Genomic DNA, 25,418 nt, shown 5'->3' on the forward strand with positions numbered 1-25,418 from the left:
AGGAATTTATCCAAAAACCATACATAAGATTTACTGAACTGAAAAATATCTACAGTTCTAAAAAAAATCTACAGGCCTCTGATAGATTTGGACATCATTTTGCAATAACTGATCAATCCTCCCTATTCATTAGATTTTTTTGGACGAAATCAAGCTTTCTGTGATTCAGTCTGATGTGAATCTCAGAAGTTCTCGACTAAAGTGTTTGGCATGATCTCCCAGCACAGCTCAGTTTGCTGCTGATGTGGAAAGCTAACGATGTTAGCTTTTTGCGGTCACTCCCACTGGGGCAGGACACAAGCCCCTGCCAGCTCATACAAGTCGGCAAACTTCGTTAACTCCGTAAAAGAAACAAGTCCCGTTTTTAGTTGATCAACTACGTTCCTCAGGTTGTCTTGTTAAAAGGTGATGCTGGGGGTGGCAGGAATGACGGGCAGGTATGACTTTTCAGTTCGTTGCAATCCGTTAAAATCCTCACGTCCACCCATCAACGGTCAGCTAACTTCGGAAGCTAATGAGCTAAAGCTAATGTCTTATTAGCTATGCAACGTGGCTAACCACGGGGCTAAGGCTGGTTGGAAAATATACATACTCTGACATAAACTGAGATCTCACTGGTGATTAACATATACACTATATGCGTTATTTGTTAGAGGTTAAAGGTATTTTCATTGTCGTGAAGAATGTTTGCTCCCCATCGTACAGGTAGCATGCTAATTATCGGCTCCGTAGAGGCTAGTTCTGATAATTTTCACAGTTTTATTGTAGTTGTCAACCTGATGCGAATTAATAACATTCACGGCCACTTCAGTTTTCCTTGAAACTAATGTTTTAACGTTGCTTTCAGATAAACTATTGCATGGAATGTAAAACACTAGAGACAACGTACAGGGACAACGTACAACAACTGTTTTTAACTCGGTTTGTTTGTGTGAGTTGATGTTTTAGTCCGTTACTAAATTTTAGCTTCTCTGCATTCAACTCACTGTCTCAGTCCCAGTTTTGACTTTACTGAAACACTTACAGAACGTGTGGAGGAGCATGTGTTTAAGAAAAGGAGAATTTGTTCATTTAACAGTTCATTAATAATCACGTGTGTTTCCATCCTGCAGTCAGTCTCACTCAGAACTCTGCACATTTATTATTTTACCAAAGGCTGTGCAGTGAGCTCAAGTATTATTTCCATTCCCTGAGTCACAGCTGCTAACACAAGTCCAGCAGTCAGATGTAGGAGAAATGTTAAACATTGGCCCAGACTTGCATCACAGTTATTCACCGGCGCCGCCCTCAAAGAATAACTTGTTTCATAAATGTGATCAACGCTGAGCAAATTTCCACATAACTGTATGGCTTTCTTTCAGCATTCGGTAATTCTGGCAGATTGACATCATTTTCACTGGAACAAATCTGAACCTGCTTGTATGAACAAGTCTTTTTTGTCATTGAATTCTGTCGGTCTTGAATTGAAACGACACGACCGATAATTTGCAATTAGTTCAACCCACTCACTCAAAGTGTGGACACTTTTCTCATGTTTTTTTTTTAATGTCCATTCAACAAGTTCTTATTTTAAGTTCTCGAGTTATGTACAATCGATAAGAATGAATCACTTGGACAAACCTATACTCAGTGCATTTGTGTTAAACAAGCATATTTCTCTTTAGTTCATAAAGCATATGCCTTTGATTTAAAAAAGTTTTCCATTGATTTAGGGATCAAGGGATCAGGAGAGTAATGTATGATACAGTATAATGTAATGTGCTTTATTGTCTCTTGCAACAGCATTGCTAATGCCCTGGCCAACGCAGCCTGTGAGCGTTGTAAGAGTGGCTTCGCTCCAACTGAGAAGATAGTCAATAGTAATGGAGAGCTGTACCACGAGCAGTGCTTTGTGTGTGCTCAGTGTTTCCAGCAGTTTCCCGAGGGACTCTTCTACGAGGTAGTGCACTCCAATACCGTATATTAGTCACTCTTAGTCAGTCTAATTTAAGACATAAGCAAAACAATAAGCCATGCTCTTCGATTAAAAACAATCTGTGTGGGTATGCAGTATGGAACAAACATTTTTGAATGTTTCTCTTTTACAGTTTGAGGGAAGAAAATATTGTGAACATGACTTCCAGATGCTCTTTGCACCTTGCTGTCACCAGTGTGGTAAGTGTTGTGTTTGATTTTTTTTATTTTTGTGCTCACAACATACAGAAAGATGATCCCTGCTGCGCTTAACCCGGCGACCAAAGGAGGGACAGCTTTTGTCTCTCTGGGCCTTTGTGTGTGGATGAGTAGAAATTGTTGCTCAGATGTTTGGTTTTCTAAAAATCGTCCATATTTGATTGGTTCGCAAACAAATGTTCTGATTGAGCAGAGGGTTCAGCCCTCTTTAAGGCCAGTTGGATGTATTCTTATTTAGGAATAACTTGTTTTGTAAAAAGACGAGCGATGAGTGGACTGACGTCCTGAAGTGTCAGTCTGGGAGTTTTGAACTTAAACCTTGAGTTGGTGAGAACTTTACTCTCTGAAGCCTGGTTCAAATGACAAGATTCTGTGTCAGATTTCACATGTTGCAGACAAATTTTTTACATCCCAGACAAATGGCCCAGATTTCAGGGAAATCAGTGTTGCTCTGATTACAAGACAAGCACGTTGTGTGGTTAGCAGGTGGCGCTGTAAATAAAACAGTTGCTTAAGTATTCATCTAATTTTTTTCTGTTTCAATTGCACTCAGGCTATAACGTCGGTTCCCAAACTTCATCATCTCATTTCCCAATCAGTGCGACTCTGAGGTCTCTCCTCGTGCTTTAGCCCCTCCCACCCTATATTTGAGTGGAGAGGATGAGGAGAGACACGAGGGGACAGTGTTGCTCAGCATCATCACTAGCAGGAGGACAAATTAGACAAATGAGATGAGCCTTGTGGTTTGCTTGGTGTTATATTGACAGATCTCTCACAGACTTCCCCTTTCTTTGTGGTAGTATAAATCAAAGCATTCATCCTTTTTGTCTCTCTTCATTACTCTTTGTTTTGTAGCCCTCCCACTTTAGACGTAAGCATCGCTGTTGGTAATTTTTTTGTTTGGTAGATGAGATCTTTACCCTCACAGAAATGTTCTAGTTGTAATTTAGACCTCCCCCCTCTTAGGTTTAGGTTTATGTTCCCCAAGGTGCACTAAAGGGCATAGAGAACATAAAGTGAAGTGCAGTTGAATTTGTGTTGTGATCATAGAACGAAAGTAATGCAGAATGCTGTCTTACAATCGGACAGTGAAACATGTTGTAAAACTGCACTTAGCCCCGCTGAAAATCAAAGTCACACTCAACTCGGGCTGATCTCTCCCTCATGGTTTGTTTCTCCCAGGGGAGTTCATCATAGGTCGTGTCATTAAGGCCATGAACAATAGCTGGCACCCTGACTGCTTCTGCTGCGACATTTGCCAGGCTGTGCTTGCAGATGTGGGATTTGTCAAAAATGCTGGCAGGTAAGCGTTCAGTCTTATTGAAGTCTTAATGAAATAGCACGACAGCCTGTAGAGCAGGTGGTCACGCTCACCAAGCTGCTTACTCGCTTTGCATTTTGACAAATAATGGAATTATTTACAGCTATGATGGAGTGCATCAGAACATTATTTTAGACTATCTAAGCTTTCTTGACAGAGCTAGTCATTTAGTTCTTTTTTCTCCCCAGGCACCTGTGTCGCCCATGCCACAACCGTGAGAAAGCTCGTGGCTTGGGCAAGTACATCTGCCAGAAGTGCCACGCGATCATTGAGGAGCAGCCGCTGATCTTTAAGAATGACCCATATCACCCAGATCACTTCAACTGCAACAACTGTGGGTCAGTCCTACATCACTATTAGTACATAAAATCCCCTGATAAATGATCTCCTTCTATGGTATTTTTAAGACCTACTCACCATTTCATCTGCTCAAATGTTTCTGTCACCCTAGCAAGGAGTTGACGGCAGATGCCCGAGAACTGAAGGGAGAACTCTACTGTTTGCCTTGCCACGACAAGATGGGTGTTCCGATCTGTGGTGCCTGCAGGAGGCCTATCGAAGGACGTGTGGTCAATGCCATGGGCAAGCAGTGGCACGTGGAGGTTTGTGATCAAGCACAGAGATGATTCATCAGTACACCTCATGCAGTGTTGCATTCCTACACTTTCAAATGAAGCTTTGAATTGTGGCAAGGCCTATGTGACCGAAGGAGGTTGCTTCGTGTCAGGGATTTATTTGAAGAAACCTAAACCAAGTGCGTTGTGTTTATGATTATGGAACGATTTTGGAAGAAAAAAAGTAAGCACAGACACAGTTTTTTTGCCAGTTTGGTCCAAATATCAACGATGTCATTAAACACAAAGACTCACGATAGGCTCGCTTGCTTAAATGGCACAACTTCCTTTGTTAAAAACTTACTTCAGAAGGAGTATGGAGGAGGATGATAATGGTGGACAGATGTCAGAGGTAACCCCTCCTTACAGTACATATTATCAGCAGTGCAGTTTTCGGCTACTTGTGAAAGAATTAATTCTCTCAAAGCAGAATGCAGAAGATCAAATGATGTGTTGTTTTGACTGCTGAGTTTCATAGTCTTCAAAAAGCTCAAGGCTATAAACCGTGTGTAGCAGGCAATCTAATGCTAAAGATGGTAATTGGCTCGATACATTTAGCTTCTAATCACTTAAGGGATACATCTGACAGGCTTTAGAAAGGAGACTCGGCTGTCAGCCAAAGCCCAGCCGGTTACTCTTATTATGTGCTTCGTACATTTTACAACCACACGCCTCTGTTTCAAAATTCTAAACTCAGTGTTCCTACCTGTATTTATCAGCCTTTGTTTTGTACACTTAAAGGGGAACTCCAGTATTTTTAAACCTTGACCTTATTTCTGGCTTGAAATATGTTCATCTACTCACTGAGAACAGTTTGGTGAAAGTCGGCGTCCTTCGGAAGATATTTAGATTCCTCGAGATCCATATAACGGAGCGAACGGGGCATAGACGATGCAGCCTCTAAATAAGGCATTATCTGTCTTTATTTCACCAATACTTTAAGACGAATGAATGAATGAACGCGTACTATAGCTCTGTTAGTTCATAGCTGCGATGCTGTTGTTATTGGCAGCTATCGGGGGGCTTATAGAGGGCTTTCTACACACTCGTCTACTGGGATGACATCATCGCCGCGCGCCGCTGCCGCTTTAAGTTTAAAGGTTGTGTCCTTGTAGAGAGCAGAGAGCTGTCGTTGGTGTTTGTTGTGATGTTAGTGTGGCTCGAAATGAACACCACTATCAAGCAGCAAAGGCAGATGGATGTTTTTATTTTCTGCTAAATGAATCTAGAAGCTTACCCACAGGCGGGCAACTCTGGGCACTTCACCACTGACTCGTTCCTCCATTAGATAAATGTGGTATAAATCAAAACAAAACCAACCCTGTGGGAATTCACCAGTATTTCCAGAGTGAGTATTCCTTTCGGGGTCCAATCAGTAACTTTTCCCCGTCAGTAAATATGCCCATAAAAGGCTTGCATAATGTTTATGTTTCTAACCACTGCACAAAAAGTCAGCACCCACTCCATCTGTGTTGGCACCGACCGCTTTAGCCAGTTCCACAAGTCTTTGTTTGAGCTTTCATCAGAGGTACCCCTTCTCCTCAGCAGCCTTTGTTTTTGTTTACAGCATTTTGTGTGTGCCAAGTGTGAGAAGCCATTCCTCGGTCATCGCCATTATGAAAGAAAGGGTTTGGCCTACTGCGAGACTCATTATAACCAGGTGAGAAGTAACATTTTGGCACAGTTGTTGCAATATTGGTGAAGTTCCAAATAAAAGAACCGGTGTTTTTTCTCGATCAACACTTAATCTCCTCGTTTCTCTGCCGTCAAGCTCTTCGGTGACGTGTGCTATCTCTGCAACCGTGTGATTGAGGGCGATGGTGAGTATCCGTGTGATAAAGTGCTAAATTAGTATGGTGCATGGTTCAGTAATTTACAAAGTGTTGCTTTAAGATACAGCAGCCGAGTGATCATAATGCATTCTTTGCCTACAGTTGTGTCTGCTCTCAACAAAGCCTGGTGTGTCAGTTGTTTCTCGTGCTCCACCTGCAACACCAAACTCACTCTCAAGTAAGTGATACTGTGCACTCGTTGCCTTAACAAACCAACTTGAAAATCAGAACCTGTGCGTTTAGAGCACTTTATTGTTATTGCTCTCTCATTTCTCTCTAACACTTCCAGCATTAACGCCTCTGTGTGTGTGTTTTCACTCTCCTCCTACACTACTTTCCTCTTTGGCTCTTTTCCTCTGATATTTCCTTTGACATGCTTCGCTTGCTGCATCTACGGTAACCCAGAGATAAGTTTGTTGAAATAGACCTGAGGCCAGTGTGCAAGCACTGCTATGAACGCATGCCCGAGGAGCTGAAACGCCGCCTCGCCCGACGTGAGCGTGATGCCAAAGACCGCAAGAAAAAGCCTGCCGTCGGCCTGTAGTTATTATTCTGAACAACTGTCCGTTGGTTGCTCCTGTCGCCGCCTTTCTCCTTCTCTGGTGTTCCTTGTTTTCTAAAGTTAAAGCAGTGTTAGTGGCCTGTCTGGGAAGCCTCTGAATATACATGAATTAAATATGAGCATGGCTCTGTTGGACTGCAGTAAAGGCTCAGTTTTATGCTAGTTATTTTCACAATTGATATATCAGCCGTTTGTTTTCGTTGTTGTTTATCCTTTTGTCTCGTTTGTTTTTTCATCTTTGCAGGAACAAGTTTGTAGAGTTTGACATGAAGCCTGTTTGTAAAAAGTGTTATGAGAAGTTTCCTCTTGAGCTAAAGAAAAGGCTCAAGAAGCTGGCGGAGTCATTGGGACGAAAATGAGCCGTCTCAGGATAAAGAAGCCGCAAGTGCTCCTGCTGTGTCTTTTGGTGATGAAATATCCAGAGGAACGGCTGCAGTGAATCTAAAAGTAGTCTTCTGAAGCTCATTAAGAGAAAAGTGGGTCTCTAATGCAGATCGGCATAAAAAAGATAATCACTTATAGGCTGGGGCCTTCCTCTCTTCCAGGGGAATAAAGTGCAAATCCAGCCTTAACTTTTAAAGTAATCCTGCTAATAAACAAACAAAACGAAAGAAAGTATGAAAGAAAATAGAAACCTGGAAACCCTTTAAAATACATGTTTACCACTGTGATCTTTTACATAACAAACTGCAGATTTTCTTCCCCTTGTTTTATTTCTTTTTTCTTTTTTTTTAAATACATTCCTTTGTCCTGTATTTGTTGTTTTCTCAGTTAAGATACTTGCAATGTTCCACTTCATGAAGCCTCTGAGTGTAATTTGTTTGCGGTTGTGTGTAAAACATTTATTGAAAAGGATTCTTCAGCTTAATTACGCCTGTGCCTTGATTTTTGAGAGCAGTTTATGTAAATGCCAGTAAAAGTTTAAATGCAACTTGCCTGCACATTTAGAATAGCCATGCCTTCGTATCTATTTCTGACGGTGTCTACTGAAAGCAGAAATGAAATAGTCTTCATTATGATCTTTTGTACCTCGGTGTGAGTAAAAGAATAACCACTGTTTTCTTTGGGTGCCTCTTTGCAATTGTGAATTAATTTTTACTGTGAACAAGTTTCATCTTTGGCGTGTTATGTGATCGTGATATATGTCAAACTGTGATAAATGTATGTCAGAAGTCTGTGATGTTAAATACTCGGTTCACGATGCCTTAATGTCGACGAGTAAGGCAGCAGGAGGGAGAGTATTTTCAGATAACTCACTCAAAGCATTGCTGCATGGCTACAGGTGAGCATCTACTTTGGGGGAATTTAAGGCAGAGGTGCAGCTGTCTTCAAAAGACCTCACAATCCTTGACTCACCTTTTGAAATAACCCATTAATGTAGAGAAAAAAGTCCCTTTCTGGGTGTATGATAATGTAATGTTATGCTGTGTTGTGTAAATGCCCCGGGGGTGTTTGATATTTTTAGCTAAATTAACATTTGCAACTTTCTGAAAAGTTCAAAGGGATCCAGATGGAATGAATTTCCTGCCGCTTATTTAACATGAGAATGCTTTGATGTGAAAATATCGCTAATGAGTCAGCACATTGCTCGGGCTGTTTGTAAGCTTGAAATGTATTTTGAAATAATCAGAAGTGCTATGCACAAAAAGAAAAAAAAACAAACAGATTTGCTTGGGTGAGCGTTTTTTATTATGAAGCAATTTACATTTAGTTTTCCAGTTTGCATTTAATTGAATTGCATGAAATGCAGAATTAGCTTACTGTACTTCACATACAGTATTGTGCTTCCTGATGAATGATCAATAAAATGGACATCTCTGTTAAGTTTGATTCATATGTAATAACTAAGTAATAAAGCTGGTTCAATCTCTAGTAAAGGATTTCCTCATGAAACCATCTATTTAACGCTCTGATGTTAACTGAGGGACGACTTACGGTTTTAGAAGCATACCAGTATGACCAGCTGTTAACATTCACAGGTTTCAGAGTAGGCACAGTTGTTGAGTCACATGCAAAATAATTACAGAGAAAGACAATCGGCTGATTTTTATTAAAAAAAAAAAAAAGTAAATTACTGCAAATGATTTTTTAACACTGTCGGCAGCAGCTGGTTTGTTTCTTCATGTGATTCACAGCTTCTTTAAATTTTTGGATGATGTTTTTCTAAAGGTCGCCTGACACTGCTAAATGGGAGTTTAGCATCATTAACTTTGTTGTCACTTGTGCTTCTCATACTGCGACATCTCAAAATACTTGCTGAGAAAAGCATTTAAGGAACATGACTGAACACTCAAATAATACCGCAGCAGTGCCGGCACATCACAGCTCAAGTAAATATATATCTATGTGTTAGTCATTTAACACGCACTTCATTTCTTGCTCCAAAACAATGTTGTTTTTTATTCATTCACAATTATAGAGGATTAAACCAGACCTTCAAGTAAGACAAAAAAAAAATTAAGCATTAGGATTCAGTGTCATAAACCAGACCAATATATCTAATTTATTCCTGTATTATGTAAAGCCTGCAGCGCCTCATCGATGCTCTGTATGGGACAATGTCTGGAGTGAAGAGCTGAAACCCCTAAAAGGATCTGTAGAGAATAGGCCGAACAGGTAAAATGAATGAGGGAGCAAATGGGAAGACGTGAAGACTTTTTAGCTGCAGGTAATCAGTGAGACGGGATAAAAGTTAGCGGCACAGTAAATAAAAGCCACAAATCCCTGAGCCCACAGGTCATCCCATAGATCATGCTGGAGGCGGAGGCAAAAAGCCTTTTTGAAAGACATTACACCACAACATTTATTTATCATGCTATGTTTATCATTGCTCTGTTTTACGCGTATTAGTTAGCCCCATGCAGCACACACAGGAAAGTAACGATGGTTTTCACATTTAGGTTTTTTTTGAGCACCGTTAATGTCTTTTGATTTAATCCATCTGTAATGGATTAGCCAACATACTGTTTCTGTCCCGGTAAAAGCCGGTTAATTGGGATGGTTTGGATTTCTACATGCAGCTGTGAAGCAGATTGGGATTAGATGAGTAATGGTGGGGAGCGTGTTTTAACAGGTGGTCCTCGGAATGAACAGGTGATGGCAGCTTGTTCTTATAATGTGATCGTCGATGTGAGGGTAAACTCAAAAAGTGAAGTCTGAAGGTTGCCCACTCACCAAAGGTCATACCCAGCAGGGCTTTAAGGTCGTCTGTGTCACCAAAAACCAGTGCAGAGCCATTCAGCTTATTGTCTTTCACAATATCAATGTACTTACTGTCATATTCCAGTCTTTCCATCTAAGAAAAACAGAAAATATAAGATTGGAAACATGGTGGAGTAATACAAATAATTTCTTGTTGATAATTCCTCTTGTGCATAACAAATACAGCTTTGTGACAAAGATCTCAGTGAAATTTACTAACAGCATTTTCAGTAAAACGCCTTTACCTCTTTAAATAGTAACAGTAAATGAGCTTTTCATTGTCAAATAAATGTTTAGAGCTCCTCTTTAATTTTTAACCTCTTTTGATTCAAGAGGAATCTGTGAGATGGAGAAATATTAAGTAATTTAGCTACACAGGATTTTTTTTCTTATTAAAGTACAACAGCTTTTAAGGATGGTGAGACAGATTTGGGGGTCATATAAAGGCACTAATAGGGGGAAAAAAGAGAAATCTTCAAAAACAGCATGTGATGTATTTATCTATTAACTAAATTAGACATGCTTCAGTTCATGTTCACAATATAACTTTCTGACAAACTTTTGTGTAGATCATGGCAGATAACATGGTCTAAAAAGATGGAGGGAAAATGTCAAATGGAAACAAAATAGCCTTTTTAGAAATTCTACTTAGTGTCTTGACCAACGACAAAATCGGCCGGCTGCATGAGATAAGATCTGGTTTTATTTACACTGCTCATTGCATGATGAGATGAATGTTTGATTCTTATGGTAGCATACAAGCTTCATATAAAGGAGCTATGATTCGGTGCTTTTGTAGTTGAGATGAAGACGAGTGACACGCTGGGAGGTTCAGTGTCGCTGTTTGAGGAAGGACTACGTGGTTGTTCCTTTGAGAGTTATGAGACTGAGCATAAAGAGATGAACACATGTTCAAGCTGAAATTGTCCCTGACCTGTTTTTTTTTTTTAATTTTCTTTTACTCACAATCAAAATTGAATCTGTTAATACTTAATGCTGAAAATTGCGGGAGCCAAGAGAGACCATGCTTTAAAAATGAGTTAATTATCTCATTACAACTAGCTTGTTTTGTAGTGCTAACGGGTTAATTGTGTTGTTATCACAAGATAACTAGGCTAATTTTTGCAAAAATAATTGATTATTTTAATTTATTAATTAACATCATAAAGTTTTCCTGTCAGCACAAACAGTGTGATTGCCAAAAGAGCAAATACTGGCTGAGGCTCAACTCTATGCCCACGGACGCCACTCAAGAACAGATATTTACTAAACTCACTGCAGCACACAGAATTACACATGCATGCATATGAAATCACGTGAACATGGCAGCTAGTAATTTTCAAGTAATTATCTTGTTATCTTGAAAAACCCGAGCTCGCTTTCTAATGATAACATTTTTTTTTTGTTTTACAAATCACAACAAATTAACATGTTATTACCTATATAAAGAAAAAAAAGAGCTTTGTTATCTCAAGGTATTTGCACAGGGATTTGCACGACTAATCGATTTGTCGGTTAGTTAGAACAGCGCACATAGTCGACTACTTTTTGTTGACTACCCAGGAGGAGGCTAATGTTTTACTCGCAGTTTCTGTCGTAGTTTGCACCTGTGAGGAAAGCAACAGGTGACGTCACGACGAATTGACTTTAATTGGCTTGATTGGACCTCAAAAATCCCATCCCTAGTACATACAAAATAATCAACTCATGATCTTGAGATAATTGCAGGCGAGGCCGCTCTTGGCTTCCAAAGGAAACTGACTCGATGTTGAATTAAAATCTAAAAAGAGTTTAAATAGAGGATATGAACCAGATGCTCTGATGCGGTGGATTTGAAAATAAATTCTTCGATCGTCAGCAGAAAGGTTTAACGGGCCAGTGGAAAGAAAACATCCAAAATTCACTTTAAAAGTGCAACTTGCAGCTTGACGAACAACGCTGTGACTTACAGTGTAGAAACATGTAGGGAGGACTAGGTTTTGGGAAAAGTGTCTCTATATGTTATCTCACAGTTATTAGGCTGTGGTCTGTTATTTTATCTACATTGTCTGTATCAACATTCCTGTACTGATGCCATATTTCTTATGCTATGACACTGAAAAGCTGTTTTTTGTTTCTAAAGCTAACAGACATTTTTTAAAATAAATTCTAGTTCTTGCTATGTTTATATACATTAAGTCAGTGAAGTTGTTACCCGGCAAGTTACATTTTAAGTGTTAATTTTACTACACTTAGTCTCTTTATGCAAATTAGGTTACTAACACAAACTTTAGGTGTTGCTAAATCAACCAAGACTTAATTTTTAAGGATTATAACTTTAAATAAGTACTCACCTCTTTACAAACATCCGCTGTGCTCATTTTGATGATAGTTGTGATTGGCAGAGGAGCTAGATCCCTCATCCAACCAGAACCTTTCAGCCTGGATGCTCCTCTGATGAGAGCCAGCTCCCTCCTGATCGACAGATCCAGATTCACCATCCACACTTGGAATGTCGCCAAGCTGTTTACAGTGAATTCAAAATTTTCATCCTTGAGCAATTCTTCAAACATCTCAGGATCTCCATCCTGCTCGAGAAGGTCCTCAATCTGTGCTCTCATCACATACAGCTCCTCCCTGGACTCATTGAAGACCTCCCATAAGCTCTGTGACTGATCACCATGTGCATTCTTCCCATCAATAGCGGCTCTCTGCTTGGCATCTTCCACACACTGGATGATCCAGCTGAGTCGACAGGGCCACTGATTAGCTAAGACCACCCACGCTGCAATGTTCTCTGGTCTAGAAAGCTCTCCTTTTAGGGCCGTCATGATTATCACAGTTACCCGAACTGAGTTGATCACCCTCCTCATAGAGATGGCGTCATCTAACATGTACTTGTTTAGCTTCCTTTCACTGCTGGTGAGGATTCTCCTGAACAAATCTTCTACTTCGTCTTCCTTTACATCCAGTGCTTCTGTATTTCTATCGATCAGTGGAATTGACGGGCTTCGTTCCAATGCAATCTCCACAACAGATGTATCTGCTGACGATCTCTTTTTTCTGTGTTTGTCAGGGAATTTTGAATTGCTAGTGATGCTGTAAAATAAATTACGCTTTAAATCTTCACTCAGTGGTGGGACAGTGAAGGCCAGAGTTACTATACGATTCAAAAGTGCATAAGCTCTGTCCTCTTTGCTGAAACATCCATCTGAAAAGTTCACTTTCTCTAGAAGAACATCTGGATTTACCGCCAGAATGGAAATAAATGGGCCCTCCTCATCTGAAAGCAGAATATTGATGGCTTCCAGAACTGCTGTGATTTTCTTGGGTGTGCAGCGGTCCAGATTGGTGATTTTCAGCACTATGCGAATCCTCCTCCTTTCAAACACCTCCATAAACTGGATGAAGCGCGATAAAAACCACATTTCCTTTCTGACCTCATTCATGAAGCCTAGTTGGCTGCTGATGCGCTCATTGTCCATCGCCCTCTTAATGTTTAGATCCTGGCTGAATATCAGCTTCTTACCCATCTCAAAAGCAAACTTCAGTGCACTCACTGCAGGGACTCCTAATGAAGCAATGAACAGGCCCCCGAAGACACTCACATGGTCATTTGTTTCATTCTCCCCATCTCCTGGTAACATTTCATCTTTAGGAAAACCATAAAGCAACAGCAATACCAGGATGATAACTGGGAGCGCGAGAATGAACGGGACGAGGAACCACAGGGGGCAGCAGCAAATCTTCTTAGAATCCCAGTCATTGGGACCGTCTTTCACAACCTGAATTTTCAAAAGAACAGATCCAGCAAGAAGCAGGTTAGACACGAAACAGTCCAAAATGAAATAAACAGTCTCTAGATAGATATCTAAGGGCATTCACTGTGTTCACAACATGGATCCTTGTGGCAACTGGTGATCATACGACGTTTGTTTTAACATAGTCGTGAATTCCAGTTCCATAAAGGTTTGGATGCTGTGTAAAATGTAATTAAAAACAAATATAATGTGCTATTCTTTTTTAATTTTTTTTTAATTTATTTATTTTTACACAATAGAACAGAAAACATATCAAATGCTAAAAGTGAGACATTTTACTTTTCAATCAAAAAAATGTAGCTCTTCTTAAATTCGATGACAGCAAAACATCATATAAAGTTGGAACTTAATCATATTGTTACTTTCTCTTAATCATCAATTCTCACTTACATTCCACGAGAGGAAACTGAATACTGCAACATCTCCAAAGTTACTGGACCTATTTATAATCTTGTCTTCTCATTTGTTGTGATTCTTAAGTCAAAATTGATTTTCTTTCTGCTGAAAGCAGACAGGTGACAAATTGAAGGAGAAACCAAGTCAGTTGATTGATGAGAAATGGTGTTGTGCAGCTGCTTGTTCCAACCAGCCACTACGCAAACGTGCTGTTGTGTTGCGCACACACTAAAGTTGAGTCAAACTACAGTCAAAGTCCAACCTGGCTATTTAAGTGGACCATTGTATGTTAGTGGAACAGAATCATTAACTTAAGTATGCCTGATGCTGTGGACTGCACAAGTGCATGTCTATATGTGGAGATCGTCGTACATGTAGGTATAGCTGAATTTACTGCACCAATGTTTTCTTTAAGTCACTTGCAGTTATATAGCTAGGATTTTATTAGAGCTGAGTAAAAGTCTAGAAATGCTTTAAGCAACCTTGAGTTGATACAGTCTTAATGGGCTAATCTTCAAATCACGTTTACACGTCTGACAAAGAAAACAGCACTGAGAGAAACTTTATAGAGAATTTCGCTGTATTAATATTCCCTTACATCTTACTACTTTGAGCCTAGTTTACATTTGGGAAATATTCAATTCCCAATAGCATTATCTCGGTCTGTTGGTCCATTTTATAGAGATTAGATTTTGTAAGACCTCAGTTGACTGATATGTCAATCGATATGTGACAGTATTGGACTGTATCTTTGAAGTGCCTTAAGATGGCATTTATTTTGATTTGGCACTATATAAATGAAACTGAATTGAATTGAACAATAGTAATTTTATTTCAGCATTTAAACGTTATGAGGGAAGTGGTTCAATAATGGAAGTAAGTAATGAATGGCCAGTCAGGACCAGTGTCTTCTGCTGGAGAGAAAACCTCCCTTTAGAGTAATCTTGGTAACCTTGGAAATCTTTTTTACGTGCACGACAAACTGAAACCACATACTGAACAAAAGCTAGCCTCCCAAAAAAGCATTGGTCACTTTTCATAAAAGAAAATTGAAAATCTTTACAAACCTTCTTCTCAATTTCATCCTCTTCATCATGTTGAACCACATGATAGAGCACAAGTTGTAATTTCCCAAAGCTCATCTGCATGGCCTGAATCAGTCGAATGGCTATCCCTGCCCACAGCAGGTCACTGCCTGCAAAATGCCAAGCACTAAAATGCACATAAATGAATCTAACGTTACAGTGATGCTGGTTCTTCTCTGTCCAGACAGGTCTGTAGAAGAGCATCCGGCCAATAAGGGCCAGAAAGCCAATAACCGAAGGCTTAGCCGTTCGGGGCTTTGGTCTTTCATCACATTTCTGTTCAATGTTTGAAGCCTCCTGGTCCATGTACTCTAAGAAAACATAAAGAATTAGAATAATTACTCTGAGGATCATGTAGGTGGTTGAGGTGCATGCATGGTTTGTATGAAATTAAAGCAGAGTGATATCTCGACTTGTAAAGCAAATGGAAGTTTGGCTTGGATGCAAAACCGTTAAAGATAAATGGAAGTTGGTGAATTTTGCTCATTGGGCTCCAAGTAATAGATAAAATGCCCAACAGCATGGCACTAAATCTGAAACCTGCACCAGAGAAAACAATCAGTCTGGCTCCTCTGCCAAAATTCATTGTCACGAGGAAAGACAAGATTACAAATAATGAATGTAGAGTTCATGAATAACACTGTTTATCATCTGTCCTGCAACATCTTGGAGCCCCATTATTCTGTGGATTTTTATTATCAAGCCTGGTCCAACATGTGCAGTATATCTGCCAAGGTTAAAAAAAAGAAGAGAAATCAGCCATTCACTGCAGGACCTTCAGGGTAACACAAAATAACTTGTCTTTTCTATGGGAGCCCTTCGCTACACCTGCACCCACTCCATCCTGTCTGCCCAGTGTCACTCGTTGATAAACAGACTCATATCTTCAGGTTCCAGTTGTCACGTATTTTAGGTGCAAGGTGAATTCATTTGTCGAATGTGATTTGTTGTTTTCCTGGTGTCTTTCACTCAGTTTTAAACATTTCTCTGAAAGTTGCAGACATAAGGTTTGCAGATACTGCCATAATATAAGCAGAACATAGGGCCGTATGTTTCGCTTATATTTACTCTTTCATAATCCATACTGAGAGGACTGTTTGATTACATGTAATGATTGAAAGGGTTGCCTTTAAACTCAACCACCTGTAATGACTATTATTTACTTCCTATGTGAAAGAAATGTCTTGAGAGAAATGTATGAAGAGTGTGAGGAGTGCACGCCTCTAACTGGGATAAATGAATCTTTCTTTTTTCTCTGTACACAGATTAGGAGAATTATTGTCTGAATCCCCGAGAGGCCTACAAAACAGAAACACAATCTCCACTTTGAGTCAGTCACTTGTGAAGAAGTCATTAAAGCCTGTACCAGTTCTGAGGTGGTGTTCACTCGATTCACAAACTCGGCTATGTTCAGACCGCATATGCTATAACTTTATGTGCTGTAATATCGTGTCGCACAGCATTACTGTAAACAGGAACAGTTTGCAGTCTGCAGATCATACTTCCACACAATTATGTTCACAGCTAACACTGTTGATGAAGCAACAGTGTCATAAACCCTGTGAGCATGCAAATCATCTGAGGTTTATGGTGTATACCTTCCATCTGTTTGAGGATCATGTTTATTCGGTCCTGACACAAAGAGTACAGCCCCACAGTGGCAGGTGATGAAACCTTTGTCAGGGTCTTGGACAGGGCGTATGCATAGATGTCATCTGAAAGCAGATTTACAAAAAAATGGTAAAATTCTTCTGTATTTCCATTTTACATCCACATATATTCAGCCACTGCGCTTTTATTCAAAGACATGTTCTATCAAAAACCTTGCGTTGAAGGATTATTTGAGATGCAGTAAGCTTTCAGAACTTCCACAGTAATCCTCAAACTAAGGGGACAGAATCTTCTTTACACATGGAAAGAACTGGACCATTTTTTACTGTTATCACAGACAGCAGTTTAGATTGAAGGGAACTAGTTTTTTATTGTGTATGATGCTGCTCTTAACTGAATGACATATATATTACCAAAGCATAGATTATAGTACTGTGGAAAAGTCTTGCAGTACCCCTGATTTCTTTATATGTTATCAGGAACATGGCAAGTATGTGCCACAATTTGTTTAAACATGTTCAAACATAAAATAAATAAAGTAGTCTTCAGGAATAGTTCTCCATGCTTCTTGGAGGACATTCCAAAGCTCTTCTTTTGATGTTGGCTGCCTTTCGTTATGTTCTCTGTCAAGATTATCCCACACTGCTTCAATAATGTGGAGGAGGGGAGGATTCATTAATCCATATGACCTTTTGCCTCTGATTTTCAATCAATTTCTTGTGTCATTTGGCATACCTCAGACTTTTCACCCTGTTTTTCCCTCCATAAAAATGGCTTCTTGACAGCCACATTTCCATGGAGACCTTTTCTGATGAGGCTTCAGTGAAGAGCAGATGGATTAACTGAAAGCTGAGATACGTCTCTCAAGTTGTGCATCAGGGCTTTATCAGATTATTTTCCTATTTCTTAAGGATGTCACTTACAGATACTCTTCATCTACTGTCGTTTTTTAGACCTGATACTATGTTAATCCTCCAGTTGTCCAGTTTCCACAAATTTCTAAGGACACACTATACAACAATCTGAGTTTGGACTATTTTTCAGCTAACAGCTCTTAATGAAGCACCTTGTTGGTGCAAAAATACTATTTCATGCCTGTTAAACTGTGTTATCTTTGCCATTTTTCAAAGATGTCTTTATAACACGCTTCTATTAAAGTGCCCAAAGACATTTTAAAGATAATTTAAAATTGGTTCTCTGCTAAGATGCCTGTTGTGTGCAGACACAATACTGGTTCATCTTTTGAGTTGGGTGTCTTTTTTAGGTTGTTATAGTTGTGTTAATTAGCATAATAAACAAACAAAAAACAAAACAAGACAAAAATCTGAATAGTCAAGCACAAGGACTGGACTGAAAATGAGTGGGAAAAAACAGCCAATGACCTTAAGAAAGCCTGGAGAATTATTCCATAAGACCACTTTACAAAATTACCCGAAAGTCTGGTTCATTAGAGGCAAAATATAAAGAAATGAGGTGTTGATCAAAACATCGGCACAGTTCGGTATGTTTTCAAATGAGAGTCTAGGGACTATTCTACCAATGTTTTTACAAAAACAAGAATCATTGTGGTGCATAAACATGATTTATTTATGTTCTGCAGACACTCCGTTCTTGATTTCTGTGCATCATTATATGACAAAACCTTCCCGACATTATAACCTCCAAAGAGGGCAAATTTTGGAGCAAATGTCTACAGTCTCAAAACAAATCTTGCAGAGTTTTATTATGTTTTCGATGGAACTGATGTCACGCTGGGCTGGGGTTAGACAGAGGACTCGAGGAAGGATAACCCAGGATGTTCAGAGAAACCTCAGAGCATTAAGAAATCACAGCTACTTAAGTCACTGCAGAGTTAAACCAATAATCCTCTAACTCACTATCAACCTAATCAGTTTGTCTAAAGCTAATATGGAACAATAGAATTATCTTTGTGCCTACATTCACTCACACAATCATACAGCATGTCTTAGTCTATACAGGCTACATGGTGCTTTGTCATTATCACACATATTCACACACAGATCCACCATTTTGAGGCAACGTAGGGTTCAGTGTCTTGCCCAAGAACACTTGACAAATGACTGCTCTTCCAATGCAATATTAAATAATAGATTTGTTATTCAACAGGCTGTTTCCATTATTTTATTCAAATAAGCACAAGCCACAGCACCCCAAACCACCTTTGTGATTGTTCCTGCTAGGTGTCACCACACAGACTCACATATTTTCACTGCAGGTGATTAATATCACCCAGATGGGCAGTATTTTCACCAAGCAGAATAAAAACAAAATGAGGGGGAAATCATGTGTCGCTACCACAGATGCAGACATTTACAATGTTAACAGAGGGTGTCTGGAAGAATTTAATTGGCAAAGTGAAAGTGAAAGTAAATTTAGAGTTTTTTCTGAGGAGAAGGGAGGCACTCTGCCACATACACATACATGTGATGTGCTGCAGAAAGCTCACCTGTTGTTGGCTCGTTCATGATGACTGTGTGATGGGGCGTGCGGCTTTCACAGAAAATGTCTTCGATCTGTGAAAAATGAGAAACAGCAGGGATCTCAGCGCGGGACTTTGCACAGGAGATGTTTCTGCAGCTGCGTGTAATCTGTTTAGCTGTGGGTCTCGCCTCACTTCCTGCTCTCGCATCCCCTCCTCTTGACGGTGCAAAAAAAAATTCTTATCAGGAGATGTTGTCATTTCAGAGAGATGTGACGTTTGAATATTCATTGTAGATTTATTATAGATTTTATTGATATAATAGATTTATGAAATGTAATCAGAGGATGTGTTAATTGTCAATACATCATTCACTGATGGTATTTTAAATACTTATGGGGTTATAAGTCAAGTTGCTTGTCCTTTGCGTGACATCTTTAAATTATTTAGAACACAAAATGAGTTTTTTACTGCCTATATTCTGTACAAATGTGTTGCACCACAATCCATTAACTGCTGATTAACATTCACCACTGGTGATCATTTATATGCAGGTGACTGACTAATATTTATAATTGCCAGTCCTTTTTAAAGTTATAGTCTACCAAAATGTAAAACTGCATCATTACTGAATAAAAACACACAGCCACATTATTAGATTATTAGATTATAAGATTTTATTACTAAATTTGAATGAAAATATCACCAATATTTAATTTGAACCGTACTGTTTTAGCCACATTAATACATGTATTCACTGGTTGTTATCATTTCACTGAAAACAATGTTAATATGATTTCTGTCGTAAAGAAATGCAGCTGCAAGAAAAAGTTTATCAGCTATTTCTACGGGTTTCCTCCAACAAAGTCGGGTTCTGTTAATCAGCATTTCTGGGCTGTCTGGATGGAACACCTCTGATCAGGACATGTCACAGCATCACAATTACTTTAAAACCTTAAAGGACCATTTCAGGAGGTGAAATAGCTTCAGATCATAGACTGGTGCCCTGAAATCTTTGGTGCAATTCTAAATTCATTGTTCTCAATGACTGTAAAGCAACCAGGTCTCGAGGTAGCATTGGAGCCCCAAAGCATGATTGAGTTTGATGTTGATGTGCACTCTCCTCAAAAGTACTGTGAACTTTTGCAAAAATTTTAATTTCTCTCTTTTCTTTCATTTTTCCTTCCTTCCCTCTGTGTTTCATTCTTTTTTTTTCTCCAATGCGTACTAAGAGCCTCTTGCAGCTTTTGAATCTCTACAAAGTTCACCCTACGGCCTGCTGAAAGTTTTTGTGATCACTGCATGTTTCACAACAGTATATCTTTTTCTTAGAAATGTGAAAATTTGCCAGTAATCAGACTCAGACTCAGTAATTAACCAGTAACCTATGTTAAGGAATGGGCACAACCAACACACCTGATCTCATTTCTGTACTTGGATTTCCACAAGTAGCTTTTGGGGAAGTTGTTAATCTCGGAGTATGAATGATTCCTCAGTTTCTTTAATGGACAATATAGTTATTAGAGCAGCCAGACCTTTTTTTCCCAAAGTGATACATGTTTTTACCCAAATGGTATAATGCTGGAATTGGCTTTTTAAGAAAAGAAGTGAAATAAATTCAGTACAACTCACAATAAAATTTCAATAATTAGTTCACATGCATTTAAGTAAATGTTTTTCAGAGGATATCCTAACATCTGGGTACAGCTCTCCACGGGTTTCAGCTGCTCTTACTATTATGTCAGTTTAGCTGTGTCAATAAATATTAGTACTCAGTCGCCTTCCATGTTGGCAACATATTTTCTACTTTCGTTCTTGTCTGAACTCGACTTTCAAATTGAAACTGACTGCTGAGCAGTTACACACAGCCTTCCATTTACGATTAAGTTTATATTTGACTTTGATGGTACAGCCAGTGAAAACAGTGAAGAAAACCATAATCATAAAACTTCTTTATGGTTTAAGCTTCCATAAACTACAACAGAAATGCCTTTCCAAAGTAGAAATGCTTTTCTGGTTCCACAAGCTTACCTGTATTGTTCTAAATGTCAGTTCTGATCATTGTTTTAAGTCATCTTCAATCGGTGCTTTCGATCTTAAAACAGAGAGAATGTGCAGCTGCTGCTAAGGTGTGGTGAACTTTATATCACCAAGAGCTCACGACACTGAAAAGAGGAAGGAGTGGCAACTGATAACCACACGCTGTGTCCATGGGCCTGATGCCTTCCAGGAAATAAGGTCTCGCACAATATTGAATTACACTATCTCCGAGAGATGAAGCTGCATGTTTTTTCCATTCTCATTTTTCCGAGCCCTTACTCCTGCTCCCAATCTTCCTTTTATTCACAGAATCTCTGTGAAGTAGACAGTGCCTGAAATCGTTACAAGGTAGAAAAATCCCCATTCTTCCAATAGCTTCTGGCATCAACTGTCCAACTTTTTCAGTCCATGGAAAAATGGAACAAATTAGTCATTTTATGCCGGAGCCTTGGGTCTGCATGATTCATGACCTGCATTCCTAGTTTGGAGTCCCCCAGGTTGGGAATGAGTGGATCGCTGTGCTCGGCAGGAACTGACATGCAAAACAGTTAAGATGCCAAAACACTGACACCAAAGCATTTTGCTCGGAGGAGAATTTGTTTTGACATTACTGGTTAGTCAAGCTTTGAAAAACAAGCTAAAAGCGTAATTTCCCTTGGCATATTTACTTTTTTTTCTGCTTTACCCTACTTATATCACGGTGTCGCATTGCACTTTGCAACATAAATTGTGCACAAACTACATCAGATTGTCCTTGGGAAGAAAAAAAAATCAAGGTAGCTGCTTACAATTCAGAAAGTTCTAATTTTTCATTCAAAGCATGTACACAGCTCAGTTTTCTTGTGCATCACGGTTGAAATTAAAAGGTTTTAGACTGAGACGATCTTTGGTCGACAGATATGAAAAGACATGTTCAAATGTATTTGAAAAACTGGTGTAAACATATATTGTATGTTACACTGTAACACAAAACCTTGTATGCTCTGGTTATAACTTTTTTCATTTGAGAGATTTAACATCAGAAAAGTGTAATATAGGATCTCTACTTTTGATGTTAAAATAGCAGTAGCTGTTAAAGGTGAGGTGAACTTTGTACAACCGAGAGTTTACAACACTGATAAGAGGAGGGAGAGGCAAAGGGCACGTGATATGTCCTTAGGCCTAATCTTCTCCAACATAATCATTTATGTGTTGCACTTCATAATTTTTGTTTTAAAGAATTTTGAGTTGGCTGAATAATTGAACTCCAATTTTAATGTTTTGTTAATGTTTGTTAATGTTTTATGGTTCTGTATGTGATGCCTGAGATTGGAGGGACAAAGAGGACACGTTTCCATCATTATGTATATTGTATTAGTGGTTATAACTGCCTATACTTTAGGTGTATATCATTATAAACCCGAGAAGCTGCCAAGACATTCAGAAATGTTGCTTTTAAAGTAAGAATACTTCAGGTTATTTTGTGCTGTGGATATTTAAAATGAGCAAATTATAAGTTGTTACTTTTCATTGCCCCCCCCCCCCCCCATTTCTTCTAGGCTTTTGTCTGATAAAATTTCCTCATTAAACTTGAGCCTTAAAGACCAAGAACACATCTTGCCCGCATAAGAAGAATTACCTTCCTGAAAAGCCTTTTTGAAACCCTGAACTAAATCTAAGATGAGAGCCCCTGGTTGAGTTCACTGGGAATATCTGAAAAGGTCACTTGTTGCATAAACGTGAGGTAAGTTATTGTTCCTTAAAACACATGCCAGTTTGGTTGGAACTCCTGGGGTCAATTAGTCTATATTGTTTTATGAAGGTTTCCTTCATAAATGCCACCTTTTCTGCACCTACTTCTGCTTCTTTACCATACCTTTAAAAACATCTGCTTTTCAACATCTCTTTTTATGGGGTTACAGTGTTAGAGTGTTAGCAGAATCCCAGGATAAAGTTGTCATTTATGAATGTTTCACTGCTGCAACAATATTTTTGAGTCCTCATAGGACAGGCACCATCACAGTAAGCAAAAGCCACTAATTACGTGATAACAGAGCTGGCTTCCTGTAACTTTCACAAACACGTCGTGATCAGCAGAACACGATGTTTTTTTTGTGTTTGCAACCAAACATTTGGTGGAAGTATCGTTGACAACTTCACACCAAATCTTCTTGAGAGGAAAAGACTAAATCTTTAGGCATATTGCAGAGATGAAGTTTAATTAGAGTATGCCTGATTAAGATTAAAAGGGCTTGGCCTGAGGGTGAATAATTCTGTCTTTACTCCAAGTACCTGATTGTTCAACTGCTTTAATTAACTTGATTGTCACACAGAGAGTGAGACTGTGTGTGTAAGTGAAAGACAGTTCTCATTTATTGCTTGGCTAGGAGTCTTTTTTAAAAAAAAAAATCAATACCAAATGAAGTGGATATCATCTCCCATTCTATGCACCCCTCATCACACTTTGCCCTTTCACTATATAAACTTTGCAATTAAGATGAATAATTTTGCTTAGTGATTAATCTGAGATAAGCATCAGACACAGATAAATTACGACTCAGGATTGGGGCATCTTGGAGTAATCTTCTGCTAAAGGCAATGGGGAAATTAAACTGATATAGTAATATGTAAGGTCTGTTGGATGGCAGTTGTTTTGTGGCAAGAGCTGGCACTCTAAAGATAATTTGCATTAGCTGGGATGCATAAATAAGTCAGATCCATCCATTTTCCATACACGCTTCATCCTACTCAGGGTTGTGGGGGGCGGAAGCCCATCCTAGCTGCCAGGATCACATGCCTAATGATATGACATATTTTTTCAAAATTCATGTGGCAACTAACACACCAACAGAGGGTGCTGAAGCACTGTACATGAAAGCAGGACTGTGACATTTGATCAGCAGTCCTTCATCTCCCTGCTCTATTTGGTATGTAGGAGTGGACCAGACAGGGAAGAAGGCATTTATCGAAAATGGGGTGCGGTCTAGGGATTAAGATGTTATGGAACTTCTCTTGGAAAGTGTCATTAAATGTAAATCAGTGACTGCAGAATACATACACACAGATGCACACAAACAAGCCAGCTCAGGCACCCTTATGTAAGGACATTTTGACTCACATTTGTTATAGTCAGCCAAGCTTCAACTATAACCCATTAATCTTCAATCCTAACCTTAACCTAACCTCCGTTAACACCTAACCCTAACCAGGACCTCAAAAATGATCCTTTGCCTCATTAAGAACGGGCTTTTGTCCCAACATTACTGGTCCTGACATGGTCAGTGTTTAACTTAAGAGGTCACAAAATCTCATGATAGTGAGTACATTTGCACTCATGTAAATCATATCTGCCTTTATTCTTTATCCATTCTTCCTAAGGACAGACAAGCTTCAGTATTGACACGCAGCCTTACACCAACTTGGCCCTGGCCCTGCTTGCCCAGCCTAATTGGCCTCAAGACCTCTTGTTGGTGAGATCTATTGATCAGCGTCTGTGAAGACGATGCCAAGTCACAGGGAGAGGACAGACAAACGGCCAGAGTGTAAGCACTGCAAAATCTTGGAATGATGTCTTAAGCTTATCTGTTCCCTCTGCAGAGCTGTGCACCAAGCAAAGATGATAGGGTCTTCACCCTGAGGTGCAGGGGTCCAGATTCTTGCCACGTGCTGATTCGCACCCACTGATTGTCCTTCATTGTTACCACGGGGAGGATTGCGACAACAAATGGAGGTTTCTGAATGCTGTGACCCCCAAAGATCTATAGACAGTGTCTGCTTTAACAATTCCACCAGAGACAATGAGATGATACCTCCTCCACCCACACAAAATCCACTTTTTCTTTGAAACATCGGCAGAAAATATTAGGAGGAAAAAAAAAGGCAGTGATAAGATTGCCCTGAAGAGCCTCTCTGGAGCACAGGTACGAGACATGGTATGCATGCTGATCTTGTATCTATCAGTGCAAACTTCCTATGCACAATTATTTTGCCTGCACCTTCAGCCTTGTTTCTATTCACATTCAGACCAAAGATCACATAATCTCGTTCTCATATTTTTCCATTTTGACTTCTAGTCATCGTCTCCCCACAAAGCCATTTCAATGTAAATAGTGTCTGTGCTTATCTGGCTCTTAAGCCTCTTCAGTCATCCTGTAAGACTTTCTTCATTTCTACGGAAAACTCATAAGAGAAACATGCATATGTTTATGAGGCCTGCTGCACAATATGTCCTTCACAACCTCATAAAAGGCAATGTATTCATCTTGATGTAGTGCACAAATTCCCGATTCTCTGCCATGTGTGAGAGCTACAGTCCCATATGGTATTACATTTATGATGCATGACAAGGCTTACAATTCTCAATCT

The 25,418-nt window shown here is 39.3% G+C and overlaps 2 protein-coding genes across 3 annotated transcripts; one reads left to right on the forward strand and one right to left on the reverse strand.

Moving 5' to 3' along the window:
- The first annotated feature begins 284 nt into the window (after positions 1 to 284).
- Positions 285 to 8,325, forward strand: LOC140302047 (LIM and senescent cell antigen-like-containing domain protein 1). 2 transcript variants are annotated; one of them, XM_072380786.1, is made up of 10 exons: positions 285 to 437; positions 1,783 to 1,939; positions 2,088 to 2,154; positions 3,355 to 3,475; positions 3,682 to 3,831; positions 3,945 to 4,095; positions 5,675 to 5,767; positions 5,879 to 5,927; positions 6,042 to 6,117; positions 6,746 to 8,325. In XM_072380786.1, the coding sequence occupies exons 1-10, from the start codon at positions 409 to 411 to the stop codon at positions 6,858 to 6,860; spliced, it is 1,008 nt and encodes a 335-aa protein (XP_072236887.1). In that variant the 5' UTR covers positions 285 to 408; the 3' UTR covers positions 6,861 to 8,325. The 2 variants fall into 2 exon arrangements, with proteins under 2 accessions (XP_072236887.1, XP_072236886.1); XM_072380785.1 differs by lacking the exon at positions 6,746 to 8,325 and adding an exon at positions 6,345 to 6,739.
- A 1,063-nt stretch (positions 8,326 to 9,388) lies between these two features.
- On the reverse strand, positions 9,389 to 21,256 carry nkpd1 (NTPase, KAP family P-loop domain containing 1). Its single transcript, XM_072380787.1, has 6 exons — positions 21,066 to 21,256; positions 19,062 to 19,128; positions 16,582 to 16,698; positions 14,966 to 15,294; positions 12,036 to 13,466; positions 9,389 to 9,796 (listed from the first exon to the last, which is right to left on the reverse strand). Exons 2-6 carry the CDS (start codon positions 19,078 to 19,080, stop codon positions 9,512 to 9,514), a joined length of 2,181 nt encoding a protein of 726 aa, XP_072236888.1. The 5' UTR covers positions 19,081 to 19,128; positions 21,066 to 21,256; the 3' UTR covers positions 9,389 to 9,511.
- Positions 21,257 to 25,418: the final 4,162 nt, after the last annotated feature.

Source organism: Leuresthes tenuis, unplaced genomic scaffold (genome assembly GCF_036924035.1).
Source record: "Leuresthes tenuis unplaced genomic scaffold, fLeuTen1.0.hap1 SCAF_2, whole genome shotgun sequence".
In the NCBI taxonomy this organism is placed as follows: Eukaryota; Metazoa; Chordata; class Actinopteri; order Atheriniformes; family Atherinopsidae; genus Leuresthes; species Leuresthes tenuis.

What these genes read in the sequence shown, in the direction of transcription:
- LOC140302047 (XM_072380785.1), top strand. Translation starts at nt 409, where the DNA reads ATGCTGGGGGTGGCAGGAATGACGGGCAG. An exon ending in CCGAGGGACTCTTCTACGAG is followed by an intron (nt 1,940 to 2,087) that starts GTAGTGCACTCC and finishes TCTCTTTTACAG; the next exon opens with TTTGAGGGAAGAAAATATTG. An exon ending in TTTGTCAAAAATGCTGGCAG is followed by an intron (nt 3,476 to 3,681) that starts GTAAGCGTTCAG and finishes TTTTCTCCCCAG; the next exon opens with GCACCTGTGTCGCCCATGCC.
- nkpd1 (XM_072380787.1), bottom strand. An exon ending in GATCCTCAAACAGATGGAAG is followed by an intron (nt 15,295 to 16,581) that starts GTATACACCATA and finishes ATGTTTTCTTAG; the next exon opens with AGTACATGGACCAGGAGGCT. An exon ending in CAGCGGATGTTTGTAAAGAG is followed by an intron (nt 9,797 to 12,035) that starts GTGAGTACTTAT and finishes TGTTTTTCTTAG; the next exon opens with ATGGAAAGACTGGAATATGA.